Source organism: Actinia tenebrosa, unplaced genomic scaffold (assembly GCF_029948245.1).
Source record: "Actinia tenebrosa isolate PJP-AT-01 unplaced genomic scaffold, QUT_ActTen_1.0 PGA_scaffold0__85_contigs__length_37466705, whole genome shotgun sequence".
In the NCBI taxonomy this organism is placed as follows: domain Eukaryota; kingdom Metazoa; phylum Cnidaria; class Anthozoa; order Actiniaria; family Actiniidae; genus Actinia; species Actinia tenebrosa.
This window is the reverse complement of record NW_028292569.1, coordinates 16,910,196-16,932,130: the sequence shown is the minus strand read 5'-3', so window position 1 is coordinate 16,932,130 and position 21,935 is coordinate 16,910,196. Positions and strand designations below refer to the sequence as shown.

Below are 21,935 nucleotides of genomic sequence, written 5' to 3'. Positions count from 1 at the left end.
TTTTGTAATAAGTTTCCCACATTTCCACTTATTAATAAAACAAAGGTATGGTGGAAATCTTTCTTGCATTAAATACAAAAATCTCATTCGTTCTTCTTTCTTTTAATGAAATTTAAAACTATGCAGCGGCCATATACTCCAAGAGTTCAAAAACTCATTCAAAATATGAAAGCTTGTATAAAGTACACTGCAAGTTATTAACAGCAACATTAAAAACAATATGAATGAAGGAATAAATGAAAATCAGTCAACGAGCGCCGACCAGTTTTTTTTTTTTCTCGGTGAAATTAATACTCTTATCATTTCATATGACTTATATCATATCATATGATTGAATCATCCATAAAATACCTATATTTCTCCTTTTCGAAAAACCGAAATTTTCACATGCGAAAATAACATGTGAAAATATCGTTACCACGTGTATTTAAGCTATAGTTTATAAATAAAAGCTTTTTATAGTAATAAAAAGCACCCTTAACTATGCTTTTGCTTCTTGTCCTCCTTAGCGCGCATTCTTCTTCTCTTTCTTTTTTCCCTCTTTAATTGCTCTTTCTCGTTCTACCTTTGTTCTTCCCCATGCTGCTCTTGCTCTTGCCCATTCTGCCTTTGTTCTTCCCCCTGCTGCCCTTGCTCTTGCCCATTCTGCCTTTGTTCTTCCCCATGCTGCTCTTGCTCTTGCCCATGCTCTTCTTGCACTTGCCCATGCTGTTCTTGCTCTTGCCCATGCTGTTCTTGCTCTTGCCCATGCTGTTCTTGCTCTTGCCCATTCTGCCCTTGTTTCTCTTGCCCATTCTGCCCTTGTTTCTCTTGCTGCTCCCTTTCTTTTCCGTGTATTCCTATGAACAAAGAAATTCGGGTCCTTAAAACAAAAACATTTTACATAAAATTCGAAAAAGGGATTTTACCCTCCAAAAAAAAAACAAACAAACAAAACAAACAAACAAGCAAACCAAAACAACAACATCAACAAACAAACAAATAAAACCACACGTACACAAGATGAATAGCAAAATCCACTCGCAACTTCTCACGTTGCTTCCTTTCGCATCAGTATTTTTTCTATTTATTGATGTGCTTTCTAAAGAACTAATAGTACAAGGAAAGAATCAATTAAGTACCTTCATCGACGAGAGTCGAATCCTCGCCAGTACTAGTGTGGGGAATTGTGCCGTTGAAGAATACCTAAAAAGAAAGTGGGCGGGTAGTATCATTGGTAAGCAAGAAACAAATTGGATAAGAAACAAAGGCTATTTTTATAGAGGTCCTAGTGGAGATCGGGACACTCTCCCCTTCAGGCCGCAACGGTATTAACACTTCGAGGCCATCCACGCCAAATGCCCGTCTCACTTCTAGTAGCCCAAGGTTCCTAGTGGTGATCGGGACACTCTCCCCTTCAGGCCGCAAAGGTAATAACACTTCGAGGCCATCCACGCCAAATGCCCGTCTCACTTCTAGTAGCCCAAGGTTCCTAGTGGTGATCGGGACACTCTCCCCTTCAGGCCGCAAAAGTATTAACACTTCGAGGCCATCCACGCCAAATGACCGTCTCACTTCTAGTAGCCCAAGGTTCCTAGTGGTGATCCGGACACTCTCCCCTTCAGGCCGCAAAAGTATTAACACTTCGAGGCCATCCACGCCAAATGCCCGTCTCACTTCTAGTAGCCCAAGGTTTCTAGTGGTGATCGGGACACTCTCCCCTTCAGGCCGCAAAAGTATTAACACTTCGAGGCCATCCACGCCATATGCCCGTCTCACTTCTAGTAGCCCAAGGTTCCTAGTGGTGATCGGGACACTCTCCCCTTCAGGCCGCAAAGGTATTAACACTAATAAAGTAATTAGCAATTGTTTTTGTTCACCTCCACCACGTAAGTTGTTATTTACTTACCGATTCCTTCCCGAACTTGTCCTTTAGTTCTCTTCCATTCTGTAAATAATGTCGTATGTTTGTTTTAAGAAGAGTTATTTGTCAACTTTTAGCTTTCTTTTGAAAATCAATTTGCATGAATACATTGTTGAATGATTCGTATAATTTTCATGCTTTCGTTTACGTATGAATTTTAACGCCATTTGGCCTCGAGAGGGGGGGGGGGGGTGCTGATCCCTACAAAAAAAATTGTTCTGAGATCAATTTTACATTTCTATGCTAATACATCCTTCAAAGGATGATTTACGTTTTCATGATTTGCGTTGTTCAAGTCAGAATCATTAGGATCAGCTTGTGCAATTGTGCGAATTTGTGATTACGTCATTTAGAAAAACATGCGATGGCAGACTCAATAGATGATAATGATGCAGTAATAGTGGTATCGAGACAACTTTTGCTTACATATTCTATCTGCCTGAGCAGACCCCCAGTGGTAATTTCGTCATGGGGATTCATGACTAACCCCTCCAAATTTTGTAATACAAAATACAGGGGCAACGACGGATTCATTCCCAGCCAGTCGTAGACTTCCTGTGTATTAAATAAATAAACGAGCGAGTTAGGGACAAAATAAGTGACTGTATCGTTACCTAATTAACCGAAGCAAAGTAACGAAAAAACGTACCTGATATTTTGCGCATTCCCCAAAACTTCTTTTTATGGTACCAATGATGGTCATCACTTTCACGAGGATCAGTTTCCCCGACTGAGTCTGCTGCTCTACGCGTAAAGCCCTCGAAGCCCGAATCTGTTAATGGAAACATGCAACAAAAGAAATAACAATGATTGAAGAAATTAATTTATCATATATAAAATTTTGGGGAGCATTATTTATAATGGACTTACAGTTTTATCTTCGCCAGCGTGAACCTTGTTTTTTTTCTATAGAACAATAAGAATTAAAATTTCAGTGAAGCAAACAAAGCAAAGAAAGAAGGAAGGAATTAATAGATAGAGAGAGAGAAATAGAGAAAGGAAGACATGATAAACTTGCATACGACATTATAAGTTTTTTATTATTTTCTTCTTCTTTTTCTTTCTTCCTTTTCTTTTCCTATTTCTTTCTCTTTCTTTCTTTTGATGACACCTTTATTTTAACACCTAACAAAATAAACTTACAGTTTCCTTTTTCTTATCTTGAGTCTTGCTTTTTTCCTACATAGCAGTGGTAATTTTAAAATCAAATAAAGAATGAAGAAAAAATGAAGAAATTTTATATATGTTTCTGATTCTGATTGTATATATATATATATATATATATATATATATATATATATATATATATATATATATATAAACTCCATTGCAGAAAGTTGTGCTATACTATTCAATAATTTTTTAGTTTTTGCATCTCATTTTGTATCATACAATTTTATTTCTGCAACTGAATGTGAGTAAAATATTATATTTGAGAACTGTTTCCTACCTTTTCTGGTTCATCACCATCATATAAAGTTACAGTATCTTTAGGGAGCGGTCATTAATTATTGGGGGGGGGGGGGGGGGGAGGGCCGGTAAATTATTTGAAACTAGGGATCAAAAATTTTGGCTCCACATAGAATTTGAGCCTAAAAATTTTGGCCCCCTCTGACAAGACAGCCCAAAAAATTACAGCCCTCCCCCTCCTATAAATAGCTTTAATTTTTGTACATAAATCTGGAACGTTGCAAACTATAAGCATACATAGCAGTTAGATTGATATGTGGTGTTGCTTGCGAGGCACTTATTCTTTATAAAATACATCGGTTTGAAAATGTTATGATGGAAAAGTATAGTAAAAATAGTTAATAGTTTTAGTTAGTTCTTATGCCAAAAAAAGTTTAGTCAGCAACACTTGCTCTCTCCCTCCAAGTTCTGCAAACTCTTCCTGATCTTGTGGTGTTCAACAGACTAGCAATTTGTTCTTCTTCTTGATGCAATTCATCTTCAGTGTCTGAAGAGGATAATGATGAAAGATCATCGTCATCGCTTCCAATCTCTTCAACCACTATATCATCATCCTCATCTTGGTCATCATCATCACTGTCGTCAGTCTCGTAAAATCTATTGTTTAGTAGGCTGTTGAGTTGGCAAAAAGGACCAAGCAATATCCATTGTCACAGCATCCACTTTTTCGGGTTTTTTTTTTTTTTTTTTTTTTTTGCTTCCCTGGAGATTTTAATCGCTTGTTTTCTATAAACACGTCGAGTACTGACACCTTTAATTTTTTCAGACCTCCATCCCTGTATAAACCTTCCAATTAAAGTCGTTGAAACATTTCTTAACATTTCTTCCTTCCTTGTAAGTTCTCTGGTCTCTGCCCTCTTTTTTTTTTTCTTTGCTCCAGATGATGAAGATGTTCTAAGTATTGTGCTACTAGCTGTTTTTCAACCACGTACTTCTCAAACCACATGACTCACACTCTATCAAACAGAACTTAGAACTTATAAAAAGTATCAAAGAGTCACTAACTACCCTTGAGAACGTCCTCAAAGAACATTTACGAAGTACCATTCACTTGTCGGGCAGAATTCTGACAGGACAAAAAACTGCACACGGCTTTGATGAACGGATCATTACATCCTCAAAAACTTTGCAAGAAGAAATGAGGTTGTTACAAAACCGACTTATCAAGCTTTTGGATGATTGCACATCGGCATTTCGTTTCAACTTCTCCGCAATGAAGAGAAAATCGCGAGCACAAAAACAGAACAATCGAAAAACGAAAAAAAATGGAACACAGCTAGAAAAAATGCTAGAACTGTGCAAATATAGCCCCATCAGTTCAAGGAGACGATGTTTGTACTCATCAAGATTTGCAGGATCCAATTATCATGAAACTTGGTAAAAGAGAGAGAACATGGGCAGTAGCCCTCATATCTAAATCATCACCTCACCTGGATGAAAGAGCAAAACAACATTTACGCATGCTGTTGAATCAAGATATAAATGTGGAAAAAACTATGTAGATAATGATGATGAAGAGCAAGGGTTAGATTATGATAATTATGATGATAATAATGATGATAGTGATGATGATGATGTTGATGATGACGACGACGATGATGGTGATGATGTCAGCATTGATGATGAGAGCAATTTATAATGATAATAATAATAAATAGAGGATATTACATGGGCGCGCGGAGATACGACATTTATCTTCGAGTGTTGAAAAGATCTCTCACAAGTGAGCGCAGCGAACGAGTGAGAGATTTTCAACACGAGAAGATAAATTGCGTATCTCCAAGCGCCCATGTAATATTCTGTTTATTATATAATTATAAATGAAGTATGTTTTGGCTTGAAGTAGGTTTTTGTGGATTATATGGGGACCCAGAAAATTGCGACCCTCCCTCTAGCATGCGCCCAAAAATTTTTGGCCCTCCCTAATGGAGGGCCCAAAAAATCCTAGCCCTCCCCATAAATTTACCGGCCCTCCCCCCCCCCCCCCCCCCCCCCCCCCCCCCCAATAATTAATGACCGCTCCCTTAGAAGCCTGGAAAAGATTAATACTTATAAAATTACATTTATCATTACCTTAATGACAGGGTGCAGGCATCAACTTAGTTCACTTCAGAGGAAAAACTAACAAATTACAAGCTTGTGCAAGCTTTGTCTATATGGAACTTAAGGTGAATTTGATTAACCATATTAACTCTGGACGGTTCAATATTACTGACGTAAGGAGCATCGCGCGGTCGCGTTGTTGTTGGTAATAGTACAAACAGAGTCAAGTACGGAACGACCGTTAAAGAAGTAACGCTCATAGGCTATTCAAACCGTTTGACCTTTGGAATGAAAACGTCTAGATTACAACAGCGAACGAAGGAACACGGACACAAGATAAGTCAAACAAGTATAACGTTGAATTAATTCAAATAATCGAAAGGAAAAAAAACTATAAAAATCCAACCACATTCGGTGTCCTAGTGCCCTTGAACTGGCTTATCGAGACAGAATGTTTCTCCGAGTATGATGGGCGGTACACAATAAGAAGTCTAACTTTAGAATTATCGCTTGAGACAGTAAACTCGGCAGTAAACTCAAATCAAGGCTTTTCTCCAGCGCCAATCTGTATGATCGATAATTCAGAACGATAAACCAAAGCAGTACCACCACCACAACGACTGGACTTACGCTGGCAGTCCACCATCTTATATAACTGGAAGGAGTACATTCAACTCTAACCGTTGCATCATCAGTAGTTAGCCAGGTCTCGGTAAGTGCAGCAAGATCGATTCTCCTGTCACAAATATAATCTTGAAAAATAGCAGATTTATTACGTATAGATCTCGAATTCCAGGAACTAAAGTTTAGCAGAATTAGTGGAGCAGAGGCGTGATGTTTATATTTTTGTACAGAGGAACTTGTGGATAAATTGAATCCCCGTAAAAAGCTTTGTGAAACTGACGTTTCGGACGTTAGTCCTTCGTCGGAGTAAGTGCAAAGAAAAGATGAGAAGGGGTGTATAAATACTAAGGCGTTTTTGTTTTCTTTAATTTCTTCATATGCTTATTTCTCATTGGTCACTTTATTTTCTACAAGTTCTTGCTGTTTTATTCAGAAACACCGACGCAGTCCACGCTAGTCCTCTACTAGTTATCACCAGTGGCTGATTTAGTTATCAATGGACTTGCCGAGGTGTTAACTTGAATATTTAATTTGCTTGTATCCACATGTAATTTCTTTGCTTTTCCACCACGGCATCCACGGAACGGTTTAAGAATCCCTAGACCACGAACATACTGATGTAAAAATCTTGTCAATTCGTAGCTGCGTAGAAGCGAATCCAAACCCTCGAAGTCATGACGCTGAAGTTAGCCGGACATTCAGGCGGACATTCGCAGAGGTCAAGTTAGATATTAATAAGTGCTACCAAAATTCTCCTGATTTATGTATTGATTTTAAAATACTCCATTTCGGTGAGGAATCCAACATGCTTTCTTTCTAAAAAAAATGTAATCGCATAATTTTTAATGGTTTTGGCTCCGCATAATAGCAGCCCGCGACACTTGGAAAAATTTTAGCATCTCACTCGAATAACAACTATTTAAGAGGGCGTCTCTGTAACAGCGTGCCACTCGATCTGGGCTCGAAAAATAGATTTCTTTTATATTCCTACCATCAAAAGTACTATCTATCCTCACTACAAAATTGCAGTTAGAATTGTTCTAAATTCTTTTTTCCACCCGCTATGCGAATTTTTGTCCATCGACCCCAAATCAGTGAAAGACGCCGATTTTCGAGGTCGGCCGAGGGCTACTTTCAAAGTCTGTTTTCTCGGGTTTTTCTGCACATAAAAGCTAATTTTTCTATCCAGAACTTAAGCCTAGTGTAACTTCTGCATAAAAACAGTAATAGTTTTTTTTGGAATGCGCGAATTCTGAAAAATAATCCTAACTGATCGAGACTACTGAAAGCGTGACGTGGAAAGCTAAGATTATGAGACCTCGAATATTGCAAATTTCTCATTTGTGGCACCTAGCCCAGCCCTAAAATACCATTCAACCTTGAGATAAGAAGCTATTTTATAGATGTGTGCAATAAAATTTGCGACACATTGCGTTTCTACGAAATAAGTTAAGTTTCAAATTGTTCTATTTTCAGTTATTTCCTTGCGTGACACGACAGGCCGTTGGGTCTGTGACGGCTACTTCTTTGCTCATTATCCTCAATACCATTACCTAAAATATAATATGATGAATTAAACCTTAACTTTACAATATTTGTTCCAATATAAAAGATTTCAATGATCTACGGCTTCATTTAATAGTGTTTCTATAAGCTGTTTTGAAATTTCACCGCACAGTAATTCTTTTTACTCGAATATCTCGAGGTCGGGAGGTCAATCGCTATTTGTTTATTTAATTGTGGTAAATTTAGTAAAGAAATCCTCGCTTAGTAATATATCTCGAAACATACTAAAAAGATCCAAAACTGAGAACTGTTCTTGTTTGTAGAGCTGAATATTTCTAGTTTTTTTTAAGTTGTAGGTAATATATCATTGATATCTTTGTCACTAGTCATTTAACATTCTCAACGTTTATTTCCTTTATAAATTATCCATCATTTTTTATTGTGAAAAGGTGTTTCGTCCTTCCGATATTTTCGAACTCCATATACTATCATTTTTTCGAAAAAATACTTTGCAGTCTTGACTGTTCTTCGGCTGAAACGACGATTTTTGCAACAGGTGTAAACAAACGTATGAATTCATTTATAACCACAGAACGAGTGATTGTGAAAATTATGATCATACAGGGGCGGCAGTTCGGAAGTGGAGGTTGCGGGTACTGGCTCCTCCAATAATTTTGAAGATATAGAGCTACTCTGTAGATATGCTTCAAATAAACCATTATTATTATTATCATTATAATTACCATTATTCAATCAAGCAATCAATGTATTGCTCATTTCTCTTAGAGAAACATTCAGCTCTCACTCTACCCGAGTAAGTTCAACTACTTTGAAGCCAAGCTATTATGGTTGCGTCAAAAGCATTCTTTCAAAATCTGTGATGGTTGATATTCCTGAAATCTTAGGTAGATTGTTCTTATTGATGTTTTTATTGGACGGCCTTTTTTTAATTGTTGTTTTGTTGTATTATTATTATTTTTTTTATTTTTATTTTTATTATTATTATTATTATCATTATCATTATCATTATTATTATAATTATCATTATTGTTAGTATTATTTAACAGATCAAAAACAGTTTTCCGTGTTTGATACTCTGATCAAAACACGCAGGATGTTGAGAGAACACGTGAGGAGCGTAGGAAACCACGACGCGTAGGGGAGTGGTTTCCAGCTTCTCGAGTGTTCTCCCAACATCCAAAGTGTCTTGATCAGAGTATCAAACACAGAAAACTGTTTTCGATTTGATTTATAAAATAACAAACTCGCGAAAAGATCGAAAAAAGGCAAAATTTAAGTAAATTCTCCCTACCTGCCGTCTTATTCAAACTGACCAATGAGCGCGCGATAAATTAAAATCTGACAGTTGCAATACTCGCGCGCGCGAAATGACGATAGCGTGTTTTGATACTCTCATCAAACATGGTTTTCGACCAATCATAGCGCGCGTAGTATCCCAATTATTTCATAATAAAATTTAATAAATCATCATTATCATTATCATTTCATTATCATTATCATTATCATTATCATCGATCATCAAAAGAATATTTGCGCCTGGTGATAAGGTTTGCAAAAGGTAAAGCAAAATACAGGGAAACTATGAAAACGTGGTCACGTTTGCCGTTTGCGGGGAGAAAAAAAAGTCAATCTAAAACTCTCTAATGCTCAGCTTCCGCCATTGAAGGCTGAGATCTTGTTTCTTTGATATAGTAGTCGCATAGATTGTACGTGTCATAATGCACTAGTCAATTGAAACCCCCGCGGCTAGCGGGGCACTGAACGGGGACGTGACGCGTTTTTGATGTGCTTTTAAGAGCATGATTGCACCCGGGGTTCGGGGATTTAGCGAATGGTTTTCTCAGCGGGGAATCGAGCGGGGAATTTAACGCTCGTTTGAATATGTAAGGGCCTGGAAACAAGAGGTCGGCCATCTTGAAAAATACCAAAGAAGGCGTTGTGATTCCAAGCACAGACAGCCCGTAGCCTAGTGCAGAGCAGTATGTTCTACACAAAACACATGCTCAAACAAATTTATAGCAGTTTCTACCTTTACACTTTTACACTGAACTCCACTGATAAGAACCTTTCTTAAAATTGTAGCCTTATAGGTTCTTATTATTATTCTTTCGCGGGGGTCGGGGGGTGGGGGTTTCAATTGACTAGTGCATAATGGGGTGTTGCAGGCCAATGCTATCCTCAAATTCTTGTAACAGATTTACGTTCTGACTCTCGTATTACATCCTGAATGTCTTCCTCGTCTACCAAAGCTCGTACATTTTGTTGAGGACTGGTCACGGTAATATCTCGTACTGTGGATTTTTTCGCGAAGTGGAAAGACGTGAAAAGAATCCTGCAATCTGGTCAATCTGGGTCTTCGATAGCCCGATTCTTCTCTTTCAAAGCGCCTTTCATTGTTCTCATTTCTCGCGCACCGCATTTCCGCGGCAACTTGTTCAGGGTCTGCTTTTCTACCAGTCCTCTCACCCAGATCAAACTTTCTGTCAAATACGACCGCACATTTTCTGTAGAGCAGCTCCGGCTCTTGGTTTTAGAGCCCAGCCCATGCTAAGTGTTGAAGGTGTCTCTTGAAGAAGTGATATACTGTATAAGAAGCTTCGTCTGGTTCTCGGCGGAGCCCATCGTATATAGTTTCATTTCTCTCTGATAATTTTGCTCTTAGATATATATTCGTATTTGTTTTCGTATGGTTATTTGTATTATATTAAAGATGTATATTTAAAAAAAATTATTATGCATTGTTATTTTGTTTTATTTTATTTTATTTTTTTGCAAGAGTCTTCAATTTAGACGTCCTAGTCTAACTCACTAGTATTCAGTACAAAGACATAGATTCAGTATTCCAAGTACTACTAATATAAGTATAGAGTTGATCAATAACACAGTGAATAACGCTGCTAACGCGGGCAAGTACATCCTTCACTTACAATGATATGAATAATATGTTACCTTCAACTAAAAAAACTAGAAATATTCAGCTCTACAGGCAAGAACAGTTCTCAGTTTTGGATCTCTTTAGTATGTTTCGAGATATATTACTAAGCGAGGATTTCTTTACTAAATTTACCACAATTAAATAAACAAATAGCGATTGACCTCCCGACCTCGAGATATTCGAGTAAAAAGAATTACTGTGCGGTGAAATTTCAAAACAGCTTATAGAAACACTATTAAATGAAGCCGTAGATCATTGAAATCTTTTATATTGGAACAAATATTGTAAAGTTAAGGTTTAATTCATCATATTATATTTTAGGTAATGGTATTGAGGATAATGAGCAAAGAAGTAGCCGTCACAGACCCAACGGCCTGTCGTGTCACGCAAGGAAATAACTGAAAATAGAACAATTTGAAACTTAACTTATTTCGTAGAAACGCAATGTGTCGCAAATTTTATTGCACACATCTATAAAATAGCTTCTTATCTCAAGGTTGAATGGTATTTTAGGGCTGGGCTAGGTGCCACAAATGAGAAATTTGCAATATTCGAGGTCTCATAATCTTAGCTTTCCACGTCACGCTTTCAGTAGTCTCGATCAGTTAGGATTATTTTTCAGAATTCGCGCATTCCAAAAAAAACTATTACTGTTTTTATGCAGAAGTTACACTAGGCTTAAGTTCTGGATAGAAAAATTAGCTTTTATGTGCAGAAAAACCCGAGAAAACAGACTTTGAAAGTAGCCCTCGGCCGACCTCGAAAATCGGCGTCTTTCACTGATTTGGGGTCGATGGACAAAAATTCGCATAGCGGGTGGAAAAAAGAATTTAGAACAATTCTAACTGCAATTTTGTAGTGAGGATAGATAGTACTTTTGATGGTAGGAATATAAAAGAAATCTATTTTTCGAGCCCAGATCGAGTGGCACGCTGTTACAGAGACGCCTTCTTAAATTTCAATAACTTCTGTACGATTCAACCGAATTCCTAGACAATCATGCAACGGACTATCACTACACCACTTAGCCCAGTGCAAAGGTTTTTAGAATTTTTCCGAGATTTTTTCTTATGTTTTCGATGCCCTCAATTTCAAAGGTTTTTCACTTAACGCCGAATTCAAACTTTCGTTATTTTCCATTGCCTTTTCATCATCAACGAACAAAAGTGTCAACATTAACCAATCATAATGAACCACGATTTTTCTTCTCTAAAGAATATTGCTGTTTTTTCTCTATAAATGAAACTTTGTATGGCAGTAATAGAACAATGAACACAATGAACCCGCAAAATAAACCACCTCTTTTGGAATAAATATGTTGATAGAACACAGCACTGAGAAGTAGGATTATGACTTCGTCAAAAGAATGACTGTGTGTGGTCGATATCCAGTCAATTTTCTTGTCAACATTTACACGGATCTTACATGAGTTTGTCTTTTGGTCAAGTGTCTAGGGTCGAGTATTATGTCGAGGTCGAGGGTACTAAGTCGAGGGTCGGATAATACTATGTCGAGGGTACCATCTTACACAAGATTCAGAACAAGTGTTTTCTTTTAACGATTAAATTAAAATAAAATAAAAGTTTTTTTCATTTCTAATTGCAGCAAGCTTATCTGCACCTTGTTACTTGTCATCACGTTATCTATAGGCGTGCCAGGATGGGGGCAGGAAGTTACACGATAATAGGCATCTATCCAAACCCTGATTAGTTAGCTTGCGTAAAATTCCTGAAGGTGTTTTTTAAATGCGACGCCCACCTTTCAAGAATAAAACTGTGATTGGCCCATTTATTTGGTAGGACAATTTAAACCATCTTGCTAGGTAGTTTAATTTTGCCTTATTTCCGGTGTCGTATTTAAGCTAGTTTAAATTGTCCTAGTGAAAACACAGTCATATCTTTAAGAAGCGATAAGCTACTAATTAAGCATTTTCAACTATATGTATAGTAGGGCGAGGGTATCTATCTTCCGAGTTAGGATTCGAGTTAGGATTCGGAAAAGTAAATTAAATAAGAGGCCGATAAATGGGGCTGAGCATGAATTAATAACAATTATAAAACGTTTCCTGAAATCTCTGTACTTACTATTAACGCTTCTTTTTTGCATTTAAAAATGATAACCGATAATCATTTGATAGTCATGATATAAAACAAACGCTGCTCAAACGCTGGGACAGTCTCAAGGTGGCCGCGACCGCTTAACAGAGGTACCGTATCACTACAGTAATTTAGTGGCAAATACTTTTGGACTTTTGATAGTAGCCGCTTCATAAATGGTGGTCGCTTAATAGGGTAAAGCTGACCTTAGTCACGTTAAGCACCAAACACCAAACACGTGCTGTTCCGATGCCGCCGTTTGGTCACATGTTTCGTTGGCACCGGAAACAAAGTATAGTATACCAGTAATGATGAAAAGGTAGTATACCAGACAACCCTCTTACTATTTTCCCCCCAATTTGATTTTGCTTTGTTCGTGCGTTATGGACACTGTGCTTTAATAGCACCTACAGCTATATTGTATCTTGTTGTGTTTCTTTTGGTTCAACGTTGTCGCTCACCGGCTCATCAACTAGCCTCAACTAGAGTACGAGGTATAATAAAATAACTGACACCATTAAATATTGCAAATTTTATTAGACACGTCTGGATTATCAATTTGGATATTCGTTTAGCCTCAAGCATGCAGTTCTTTAGTGTAGAGTTCAACAACTGAACTCTCTCGTTGAATGGGCGATGTTATAATTGCGTTATACTCCGTGTTTTCTGTAAACGATAATGATGTATAAATAATGTAAATATATTTATGATCTTGTTTATTCAATATGATTGAATTGATTATGTTCGTTTATTCATTCATTCATGCAACCATTCATTCATATTTCTTACTTATTTATTCACTAATCGCCCATGAATTTATAGGATATATAGAGGATATATAGAGGATACATAGAGGAGTTACATGGGCGGCGCGCGAAGATACAAATTTTATATTCGAGTGTTGAAAGGATTTTCACGAGTGAGCGAAGCGACGAACGATCAAACGCACCATATGGCCATCTCGTGGATACTTATGCACTGAGCCCAGAGATTTTATTAAATAAATGACTATAAAATATAGCGGATTTAATTGACCTTATGCCGTAGATGAGCTAGCTTTCGCTTTCATGACAATTCGTATAGGGTTCGGCAGATGCTCAACTCAAGATGTACATACCATTAAATATCGATCTGCAACGCCATATTGAGTGTATGAGTGACATTCAGACCCCTCACAATAACTCGTTTCTACGAGTTAAAAAGGACTACTTCTTTAATGTTTAAAACGTACATTCTGCACAGTGAAGATATCATATCCGTCACATGTTAAAATATCACTGCTGCAATGACTACCGTCATCGATATCTGACTACAATAGTAAATGTTTCGCGTTTTGGAATCTAACACAAATTATTGACCCTTTAAAGCTGGGGAAAATATTTTTTCAGCTTTGTTTAAAAACAAATTGAAGTAAATAATTCACAGCATTACTACGTACAAGTAAATCTAAGATGGATGATATAATAGGAATTTGACCTAAAATTATAATTTGTTGGGGTTTGTATAATTCGAGTAGCCCACAAGTGCATGGAATGATTTCAATATGTATTACGTATACAACAAACTGCTGTATGTTGTGAATGTTTTAGTCAAAAGAACTGCATGGTGATTCTAAACAAATTATTGGCAATAACCAAGAATTTATCCAATGATATTTGTTCCAATATTCGAATCCTAACTCGAATCTTAACTCGAATCCTAACTCGAATCCCAACTCGAATCCTAACTCGAATCCCAACTCGAATCCTAACTCGAATCCTAACTCGAATCCTAACTCGAATCCTAACTCGAATCCTAACTCGAATCCTAACTCGAATCCTAACTCTGGGGTTAGTTTATATCTAGTAGGGCAATGAGAACATAGCATCATTCGCACTTGACCCGCACAGAAATCACTGTCAAGCTACTCTATAGTTCTTACTATCTTTTGGCAACTATTGCATACCTAAGATCGGCTTGCTGCTCCTACCACTGCAGAATGAGCAGTAAGTATTTCACTTGAAAGGAATATCAGCGATGCCATTCATGCTCGATTCAAGCAAAGATGTCCCGCGTTAAGGTAAGTGCAATAAGTTGGTTAGGCTGACTACACAGCAACATAAATATATATCTATTTCCCTATTCTAAGGTTAAACACCAGAACAGTTTCATTCCAAACGAACTGTAAAAAAACTGCTACTTTCCTTTTTTCAGAAACGGAAAAAAAGATCGCTTGATGTACAGAGAATTGTTCAGATAGTAAGGAACAATCCTGACTTACGGCCCGCAAAAGGCGACTCGAGAAAACGTAATGGTAAATTCTGGAAGCTAGCTGAGTTCGTCTATGGTCCTGAAAATGTATCAGAAGGGGAAACCCGAGCAGTTTACGACTGTTGGCACCGTCATTTGAGAAACCTTGATATCCCGGTAAGGATAACAACCATTCATTTCAAGAGTAAGGTAATCAAATATTGCTGCAAATTTTTCAAAAAAAATTATAAAAAAAAATGATGCCTTATATACTCCAAATCGCTTTTTTCCGAGGTTGAGGAATCCCGAAGTGTATCATCTGACCAAAAATGCTTTACAAGCAAGGATACATACCACAAAGAAAACGAGTGCCAAATAACCAAAAATAGAAGTGACAGCGAAATTGTTTCGAGCAAATACTCCTCTAGCTTTCTCACCGACGAATACTCTACAATCAGTACTTCTTCCGATTCCGAACGTATATCAGACTCCAATTACGAGTGCGATGGCAGTCACAACCTTTTGCCGGACGACAACATTCCGTCTCATTTTGCTGTAAAATCTGTCAATGGTGTTGTTCACGTTTCAAACTCTGTGGAAGTAAAGGAATCACAAGAAGATTTCAAGCACAACAGAGAAGTAAGTAACAATAATTGAAGGCTCAAGGCTATTATCTATAAATTTTGAGGCTGCATGACTTTCGTTATTTTTGTCCTTGCTAAAAGATCGCTGAGGATGCTACCCCTTTGTTGAAAAAAAAAGAATCCGACGCGGCACGTATTGAGGAAAGCTGTTAAGGTAAACTGCATGCAAAACAAATGCAACTATCATAATCTTTTTTCATTTGTTTTGTCTTTTAACTTTCTTCTTATTCTTTTATATGTTTCTTTCCTTCCTTCCTTCTTTTTTTTTCTTCTTTCTTTACTGTTGACAATGTATTATATTCAGTATTTTTAATTTGAGGACATATTTTGAAGTTAACTCCACTTTGGTATTTGATCAGACTCCCAGAAGACTTAAAGATTACATTATTGACAGATTCTTGAGGAGAACAAAACACGAGGTCAGAAACAGAAAGTGAAATACTATTTATGATAACTGGTATCATCGTATTAATATCAGAGTTTCTGTTTCATTAATAGTTGAGAAGTGACGACGGTTGCTGTGGCATTTCATCTACAAGCGCAGGGGAGACTGCGCTAGTATATACTCCAGTGAATGACTCAAGAAAAAGAGAAAGGGATCCAAAAGAGGTAAATATACACGAGTTGTTATGTTCAGTAAATACGTATCCAAATATGTCACATATCAATGTACTCTGCAACTCAAACAGAGTCAAACTTCTTTTTACTTTCACTAGACTGGCTTTATTCAATACTTCTGGTCTCTAAACGAGTTGGCTTTCATGCGTTTCGCGGATGCATTGTTTTTCGTTTTTGTTTTTTTGTCTTCGTTTAATGACATTATGATAGCAGCATTCTGTTAATGCTATCCAGATAGTTCTTTTGTCATTTTTCGTTTAGATAAAGGCACCAAATGTTAGTCTATTATAGCCATCGGTACATTGGCGTGGAATTATCTAAGCGTTCAATTTTTAATACATCGTTTAACTTTATATGTTGTCAATGTTTCCAAAACCGAACAGAGACCCGTGTTATAGGGTCCTGAATGCCGGTGGGGAGGGGGGATGGAAGGAGGGGGGGAGGGGAGTCCTAATCCCATTTTCCCGCAGGAAACACGTTTTTTTGCAAATGTCAGTTCAAATCTAACAATCCCAGCCTGAGTTGCTCAAATCTAAATCCCATTCCCATTTTTCTATTGTCTTGGTTTCATGAATCCCATTCCCAGTGCATGAAATCCCATTTCCCAGCTGCTGAAAAAGGCAAATCCCATTTTACCCCTTCAGGACCCTCGTGTTAAGTGAAGAAAAAGAAGTAACATTCGGTTCTTAATAATTTTTGAAGCCAATGAATACTTCATAGTTAGGATCCAATCTCACCTCCCCCTCCCCCAACCAAAAATTACGTCACCCAAGACCTTAATTAATTTATTACATGCGCCGGCCAGATATTCTGTGCGAAACCACCCGTCTACAGCTTTAATCTTTTTTCACTGTGTGACCGGGTTATTGTACTATCCTGTCTTTTTAGTTTTAATCTAACGATTGGTATGGGGGTTTGATCTGTAAACTACCATTTCACAACTTAATGTACATATTATTAAACATAAAAATATATTCCCTATTTTACCAGCACTTTTGCCTGTGTGGTGAAGAGGAGAAAGGGGAATACATCATTTGTGATGTCCAATGCCAAAATTGTCTTATATTCTACCATCCTTTGTGCGTTGGGCTGAATTTTAAAGGTCAGCAGCTGCGGGGATACTCCAACTGTCCAAATGGGAATTCGTATGTTTGTCCTCTTTGCGAAGATGTGCTGAAAAAGGTTTGTGTTAGTCAGGACCTTTCTTGTGTGTTTTGTCATGTTTCGTAATTTTTATTTTTGTCGAGGTCGTTTGCTTAAGGTTATCGGAGACCTTCAGGGGTATGTTTCTCTTAAACTCTCTCTACGCAACACGTTCAACAAAACCCCGCCCTAATGCTATATATCGTTTTAAAGGTCATATGAAGATTTCGAAAATAATATTATTTGAAAGAGAATTTCTAATTTGAAACAATGCCGAGCTTTAAACACAACCAGAAAAATACACATGCTGTACATTGATTGTGCAAAGTAATAACAGGGACCGTTTCGCCTAAGACTATGTACAAGAGAACATGAACTACTTAGTTCATTTTCTCTTGCTATGTATGCTTGAGTCTTACAGCTGTACCGTAAACATGAGAACCCAGAAATGCAAACGAAACTCTTTCATCATGCTTTTAATAATACCCCCACAGCTATTCAAGTCTGATGAATGCTAGTAAATGGATTAATAGTGGCTTTGTTTTTGATTGTTTGTCCGTTTTCCTTTTTTAAACAGAGCCTGGGTTCAGTTCATAAATTTCTCTATTTTAAATATACTTTAATATGAAAATTTGTGTATGTTCAGTGTGGCATAGAAGTCAACGCATCTTCAGGTACGGAGGAGGCCGAGTGCATTGTCAAGGTAAGGTAGCTCTCCACAAACATAAATTATATTGATTGAAAAGAACCAGATTCTCCCTCTCTCAATATCTTGATTTCTCTATTATATGTAGTAATATGCAGTAGTATGTAATATCTATTCGATCGAGTGCTGGTGCCAAACCCATGACCAATAACTCGAATTAGCACTATATACAGAATCCTTTGTTTTCTATGTTTTAATTATTACCATTTGGTAGAGTACAAACACTAAAAGTGTGCAATATTTTGCACTATTTAGCACTAAATAGGGCTAATTAGTATATGTAATAGGACTCCATGCTGCCCAATTAAGAAATAATTGGACGAGAAAAATTCCGAGAACTTCCAAAATTGGATGAGGCCGTAGGCCGAGTCCAATTTGGCAGTCAGAGGAATTTTTCGAGTCTAATTATTTCTTGTTTGGGGAGCATGAAATCCCATTACCTATTAATGATATAGCTGCCTAATTAATCCCATATCAACAAGACCTGTCCAATTAAGAAAGTAATTGAACAGTTACCTATATGGGATTAATGAGAAGCTGTATAATTAAGCAATAGAATTAGCATGCTTTGGTAGTATTTAGTGCTATTATGTTGCACACTTCAAGTGTTGATGTTGTGTTGTTTTTTGTATTGTGTTTCAATACCCATATCTATCTTTCAACTTTTGTGATGTGATTATAGTCCGCAAGCAGAACAACCCAAGGAAATGATGATGAAAGTATTTTGCAAAACCAGGTGAGTGTAATTTCATGAAATGTTTCAGTGAAATGCACAATAGATTCAATCTTAGCTGTGTCATTGATACATAGAACACTTCATTACAATAGGATAACTTTCAACCTATAACAAGCTGGAGTGATTTAGAGTCCTTGGATGGTGGCACGCAACTTGAGTCTAGAGAGGTGGGGCTTGCTTTAACATGTTTGATATCACGATGTCTTATGTCACGATCTTGTTACTACAATTTTAATGAGGATGACAAATTATTTATTTGGTTTTCTCTGTTCACAGGAATCATCAGAAAGTGATGACAAAAAGAAAACGAACGAACTACCGAGAGTAAGTGAAAAAAAATTGAAAACGATTTTATTAATGCAAACATCTTATAATTAAGAACGTAACTTTAAAACAGAGTTCACCAGAAAATTTGGAAGACGACAGTAAGCTGAAGGATGGGGACGGAAGTATTTATGGAAAAGAGAAGGTACGTGAATTTTACTAATACACTGCGAATTATCTATTCAAATATATATAAAAAACAAGGCATGTTCTTCGGTTTCGACTTTTTCTTTTAATTGTAAAAACTGAGCAATGTCTATCATGTGACGTATAGTAGTGAAGCATATTATAGCCTGCGTAAAAAACACGGAACTATTTCATTCCTTTCTTAATTAGTGCATTTGCCGTTTTACAGGAAAACCTTTCAAGGGAAACTGTTAGACATATGGCAGGTTGTCCAGCTTTTCCAAGCGGAATGTTTTTTAATGCTGACATTGATCCTCACACAAGATTTGTTATTCCCATTGACCTATGGGAAGGTTTGAAAAAGAGGTCAACCAAACCACATAAGCTACATCGAACGTGGACATCCATTTTTTTGCAGTATCTGCAAAAAGAATGTAACCCACACTGCGTATTAGCAATGAAAGACCACTATGTTGCCTCGGACAACAGTCGAAAGCAAAAAGGCGAAGATGTTGCATTCCGAGCAAGGGCCGTTTGCAAGTTTACTGATTGTTCCGTTGAAGTGCTCTTAACAATGAGCAAAAGAAATGCTTCACTCGGGATTGTGGAAGTGCAACAGAAAGGACGTATCAAACACTCAGTGCACGAGAAGAGAGCACAGCACATCAACGGTCATGAGCGTCAGAAGATGTACGACTTTTTTGCAAGCAACGATGTCAGACCAACAACCGCTTATCATCACGAGGTTGCTGAAAGGACAAAGGAAGCAATTGCTTCAGGTAACAGAAATGGTGCAGGACTGACAAAATCTGTGATGCAGAAAATATCGAGTGAGGGAAGAAAGAAGGCAAGACGAATGAATGACGACGTACACAAATCGTTGGCGGAGGTTCAAGCATACACCGAACTGAAGGAAAGCGAGAGAAACCCATTAGCGAAAAATGTGAAGGGATACATACAAAAACTAGAACATGCAAAAGATCTGGAAATATACATGTGGACAGAAAGACAGGTGCGATGCTGGAATGACATTTGTCAAAAAGGAGCAGCACACTTAGATGCAACAGGAACTGTAGTAGGAAACTGGAATGGTAAACGGGTTCTTTACTATGCGCTAGTTGTCAGTTCTCCGAAATCGAGCTCGCCGTCCATACCTGTGGCCGAGATGCTCACAACCAAACACAACGTACCAACCATCAGCAGTTTTTTGAATCATTTCAAGTATTCTCATCAATTGCTGTCAAAGCGTACAGTTCCGCGACAAATCATTACAGACAGAGCCAATGCTCTAATGTTAGCTTCCGTTAAGAGTTTCAATTCCGAAACTATACAAGCATTTCTGAAGAGGGCTTATCGGATTGTAACAAAGACCGCAACAATTGACGACTTCAATTTGATGATTCCTCACGTTTGTTGCAGCCACATGATGAAGAATTTCTATGACGCAATCAAACGTGCAAACGTACAAGGAAATTTCAAGCAGTTCTTACTATACACATGCTCCTTACTTGTCAATGCCCGCACACTTGAAGAGCTAACTCAAGCTTATGAAGACATTTGTCTTTTGTTGAGTTCAGAATACTCGTGTCAGGAAGTGGAAGGAGCATACAAGAATCTGCAGGAAAAGATTAAGAAACTGGGGAAGGAACAACAATTAGAAATCGAAGATGTTGGAAAAGCAACGAAGGAGGACGACGCAGCCGAAGACACAGATTCAGAACGAGCAACGACCAAAGACAACCCCTCCGCAGCACACTTTGAGAAGAAGAGATTGGCAGTAGAGAGCAGAAAATTGCAAATGAACTTCACTACTTCCGCAAACAAATGTCAAAACGAAGCGTTGCTGAAATATATTGACAAAGCACTTGAGACATGTCCATTTTGGAACGCCCTTTTGATGGGTTCCTTAAAGCGCTTCAAACTTCCTACTCACCCAGAGAAAGCTTTAACATTCAGAGAGGTGAAGACAAAAACACAGGGTCACATAGAGAATTATTTTAAGATGGTTAAGAATCATGATTTCAGAGGACGATCGCACCTGAGGGTTGACGAGTTCTTGAAAGAGCAATACGGTTACCTAGACAACCGTATTGTTGCTTTCGGGGAAGAATCTATAAAACAGAAAGATGAAAGAAAGAAAAAGAGTTCCGAGGAAAAGGAAAGAAGTATGCAGAATCAAGATACCTCGGATGAGTTCGAATTAGCCAAAGAGACATGTTGTAAGCCTACCAAAAAGAAGAGACGTATTACGGGCAAGTATCAAAACCCTCCAGTGCAAGACTTCCCGAAAAATGTACTGGTCGAGGATTTACAGGAAGACGAAAAGTCCATTGATAAAAGGATAGATGGTTTCCACGTGTTTGCAGAAGCCAGGAGAGGAGAGATAGAGAGGAAAAAACCCAAACGAGTGAGTTTCAAAAACGCCGCAGCCAAAGAGTGGAACAGACTGACAAAAAAGGAACGTTCTCGATGGAATGAAGACGCCAAAGAAAGAAACCAAAAAAGAAAAGAGGACACCACGAGAAGTACAAAGGGGAAAAGCAAGCAGTCTAGCGAGGCAGAGAATACAACAAGTGATAGAGTTGAAAAGAGAGAGATCGAAATAACGCCGAACCAAAAACACCATCCGAGGGAAAAGAAACCTCCCAGTAGAGAAGTCAAGTGCCAAAAAACTGACAAAGGGATTGGGTTTAGAAGAGAAAAGCAGTAATTTGGGTTACAAGAGCAAGGAAGGAGAGACGAAAGACATGCTCAGAAATGTTAAGAATGCAGCTGAAGGAGATGAAATGCTGGACACCGAGAGGGAAAGTG

The 21,935-nt window shown here is 37.7% G+C and overlaps 2 protein-coding genes across 2 annotated transcripts in view; one reads left to right on the top strand and one right to left on the bottom strand.

Moving 5' to 3' along the window:
- Window positions 1-341: 341 nt before the first annotated feature.
- LOC148913605 (uncharacterized) lies at window positions 342-3,389 on the bottom strand. Its single transcript, XM_089026048.1, has 8 exons — window positions 3,354-3,389; window positions 3,047-3,082; window positions 2,774-2,809; window positions 2,553-2,675; window positions 2,330-2,458; window positions 1,889-1,927; window positions 1,122-1,185; window positions 342-839 (listed from the first exon to the last, which is right to left on the bottom strand). The coding sequence occupies exons 4-8, from the start codon at window positions 2,604-2,606 to the stop codon at window positions 562-564; spliced, it is 564 nt and encodes a 187-aa protein (XP_088882174.1). The 5' UTR covers window positions 2,607-2,675; window positions 2,774-2,809; window positions 3,047-3,082; window positions 3,354-3,389; the 3' UTR covers window positions 342-561.
- Window positions 3,390-11,471: 8,082 nt separating this feature from the next.
- LOC116287671 (uncharacterized) overlaps window positions 11,472-21,935 on the top strand; it is a 35,468-nt gene continuing 25,004 nt past the window's right edge. Inside the window, exons 1-10 of the mRNA XM_089035868.1 lie at window positions 11,472-15,004; window positions 15,122-15,466; window positions 15,553-15,625; window positions 15,831-15,890; window positions 15,970-16,080; window positions 17,080-17,271; window positions 17,879-17,935; window positions 18,621-18,674; window positions 18,767-18,841; window positions 18,951-18,998. The gene's annotated coding sequence lies outside the window, so the exon portion shown is untranslated. The remainder of the gene's footprint in view (window positions 15,005-15,121; window positions 15,467-15,552; window positions 15,626-15,830; window positions 15,891-15,969; window positions 16,081-17,079; window positions 17,272-17,878; window positions 17,936-18,620; window positions 18,675-18,766; window positions 18,842-18,950; window positions 18,999-21,935) is intronic.

Coding starts and splice junctions, on each gene's coding strand:
- LOC148913605 (XM_089026048.1), bottom strand. CDS start 2,606: ATGACCATCATTGGTACCATAAAAAGAAGTTTTGGGGAATGCGCAAAA. Junction 1,186..1,888: donor ACAAGTTCGGGAAGGAATCG/GTAAGTAAATAA, acceptor CTTTCTTTTTAG/GTATTCTTCAACGGCACAAT. Junction 840..1,121: donor TTCGACTCTCGTCGATGAAG/GTACTTAATTGA, acceptor CTTTGTTCATAG/GAATACACGGAAAAGAAAGG.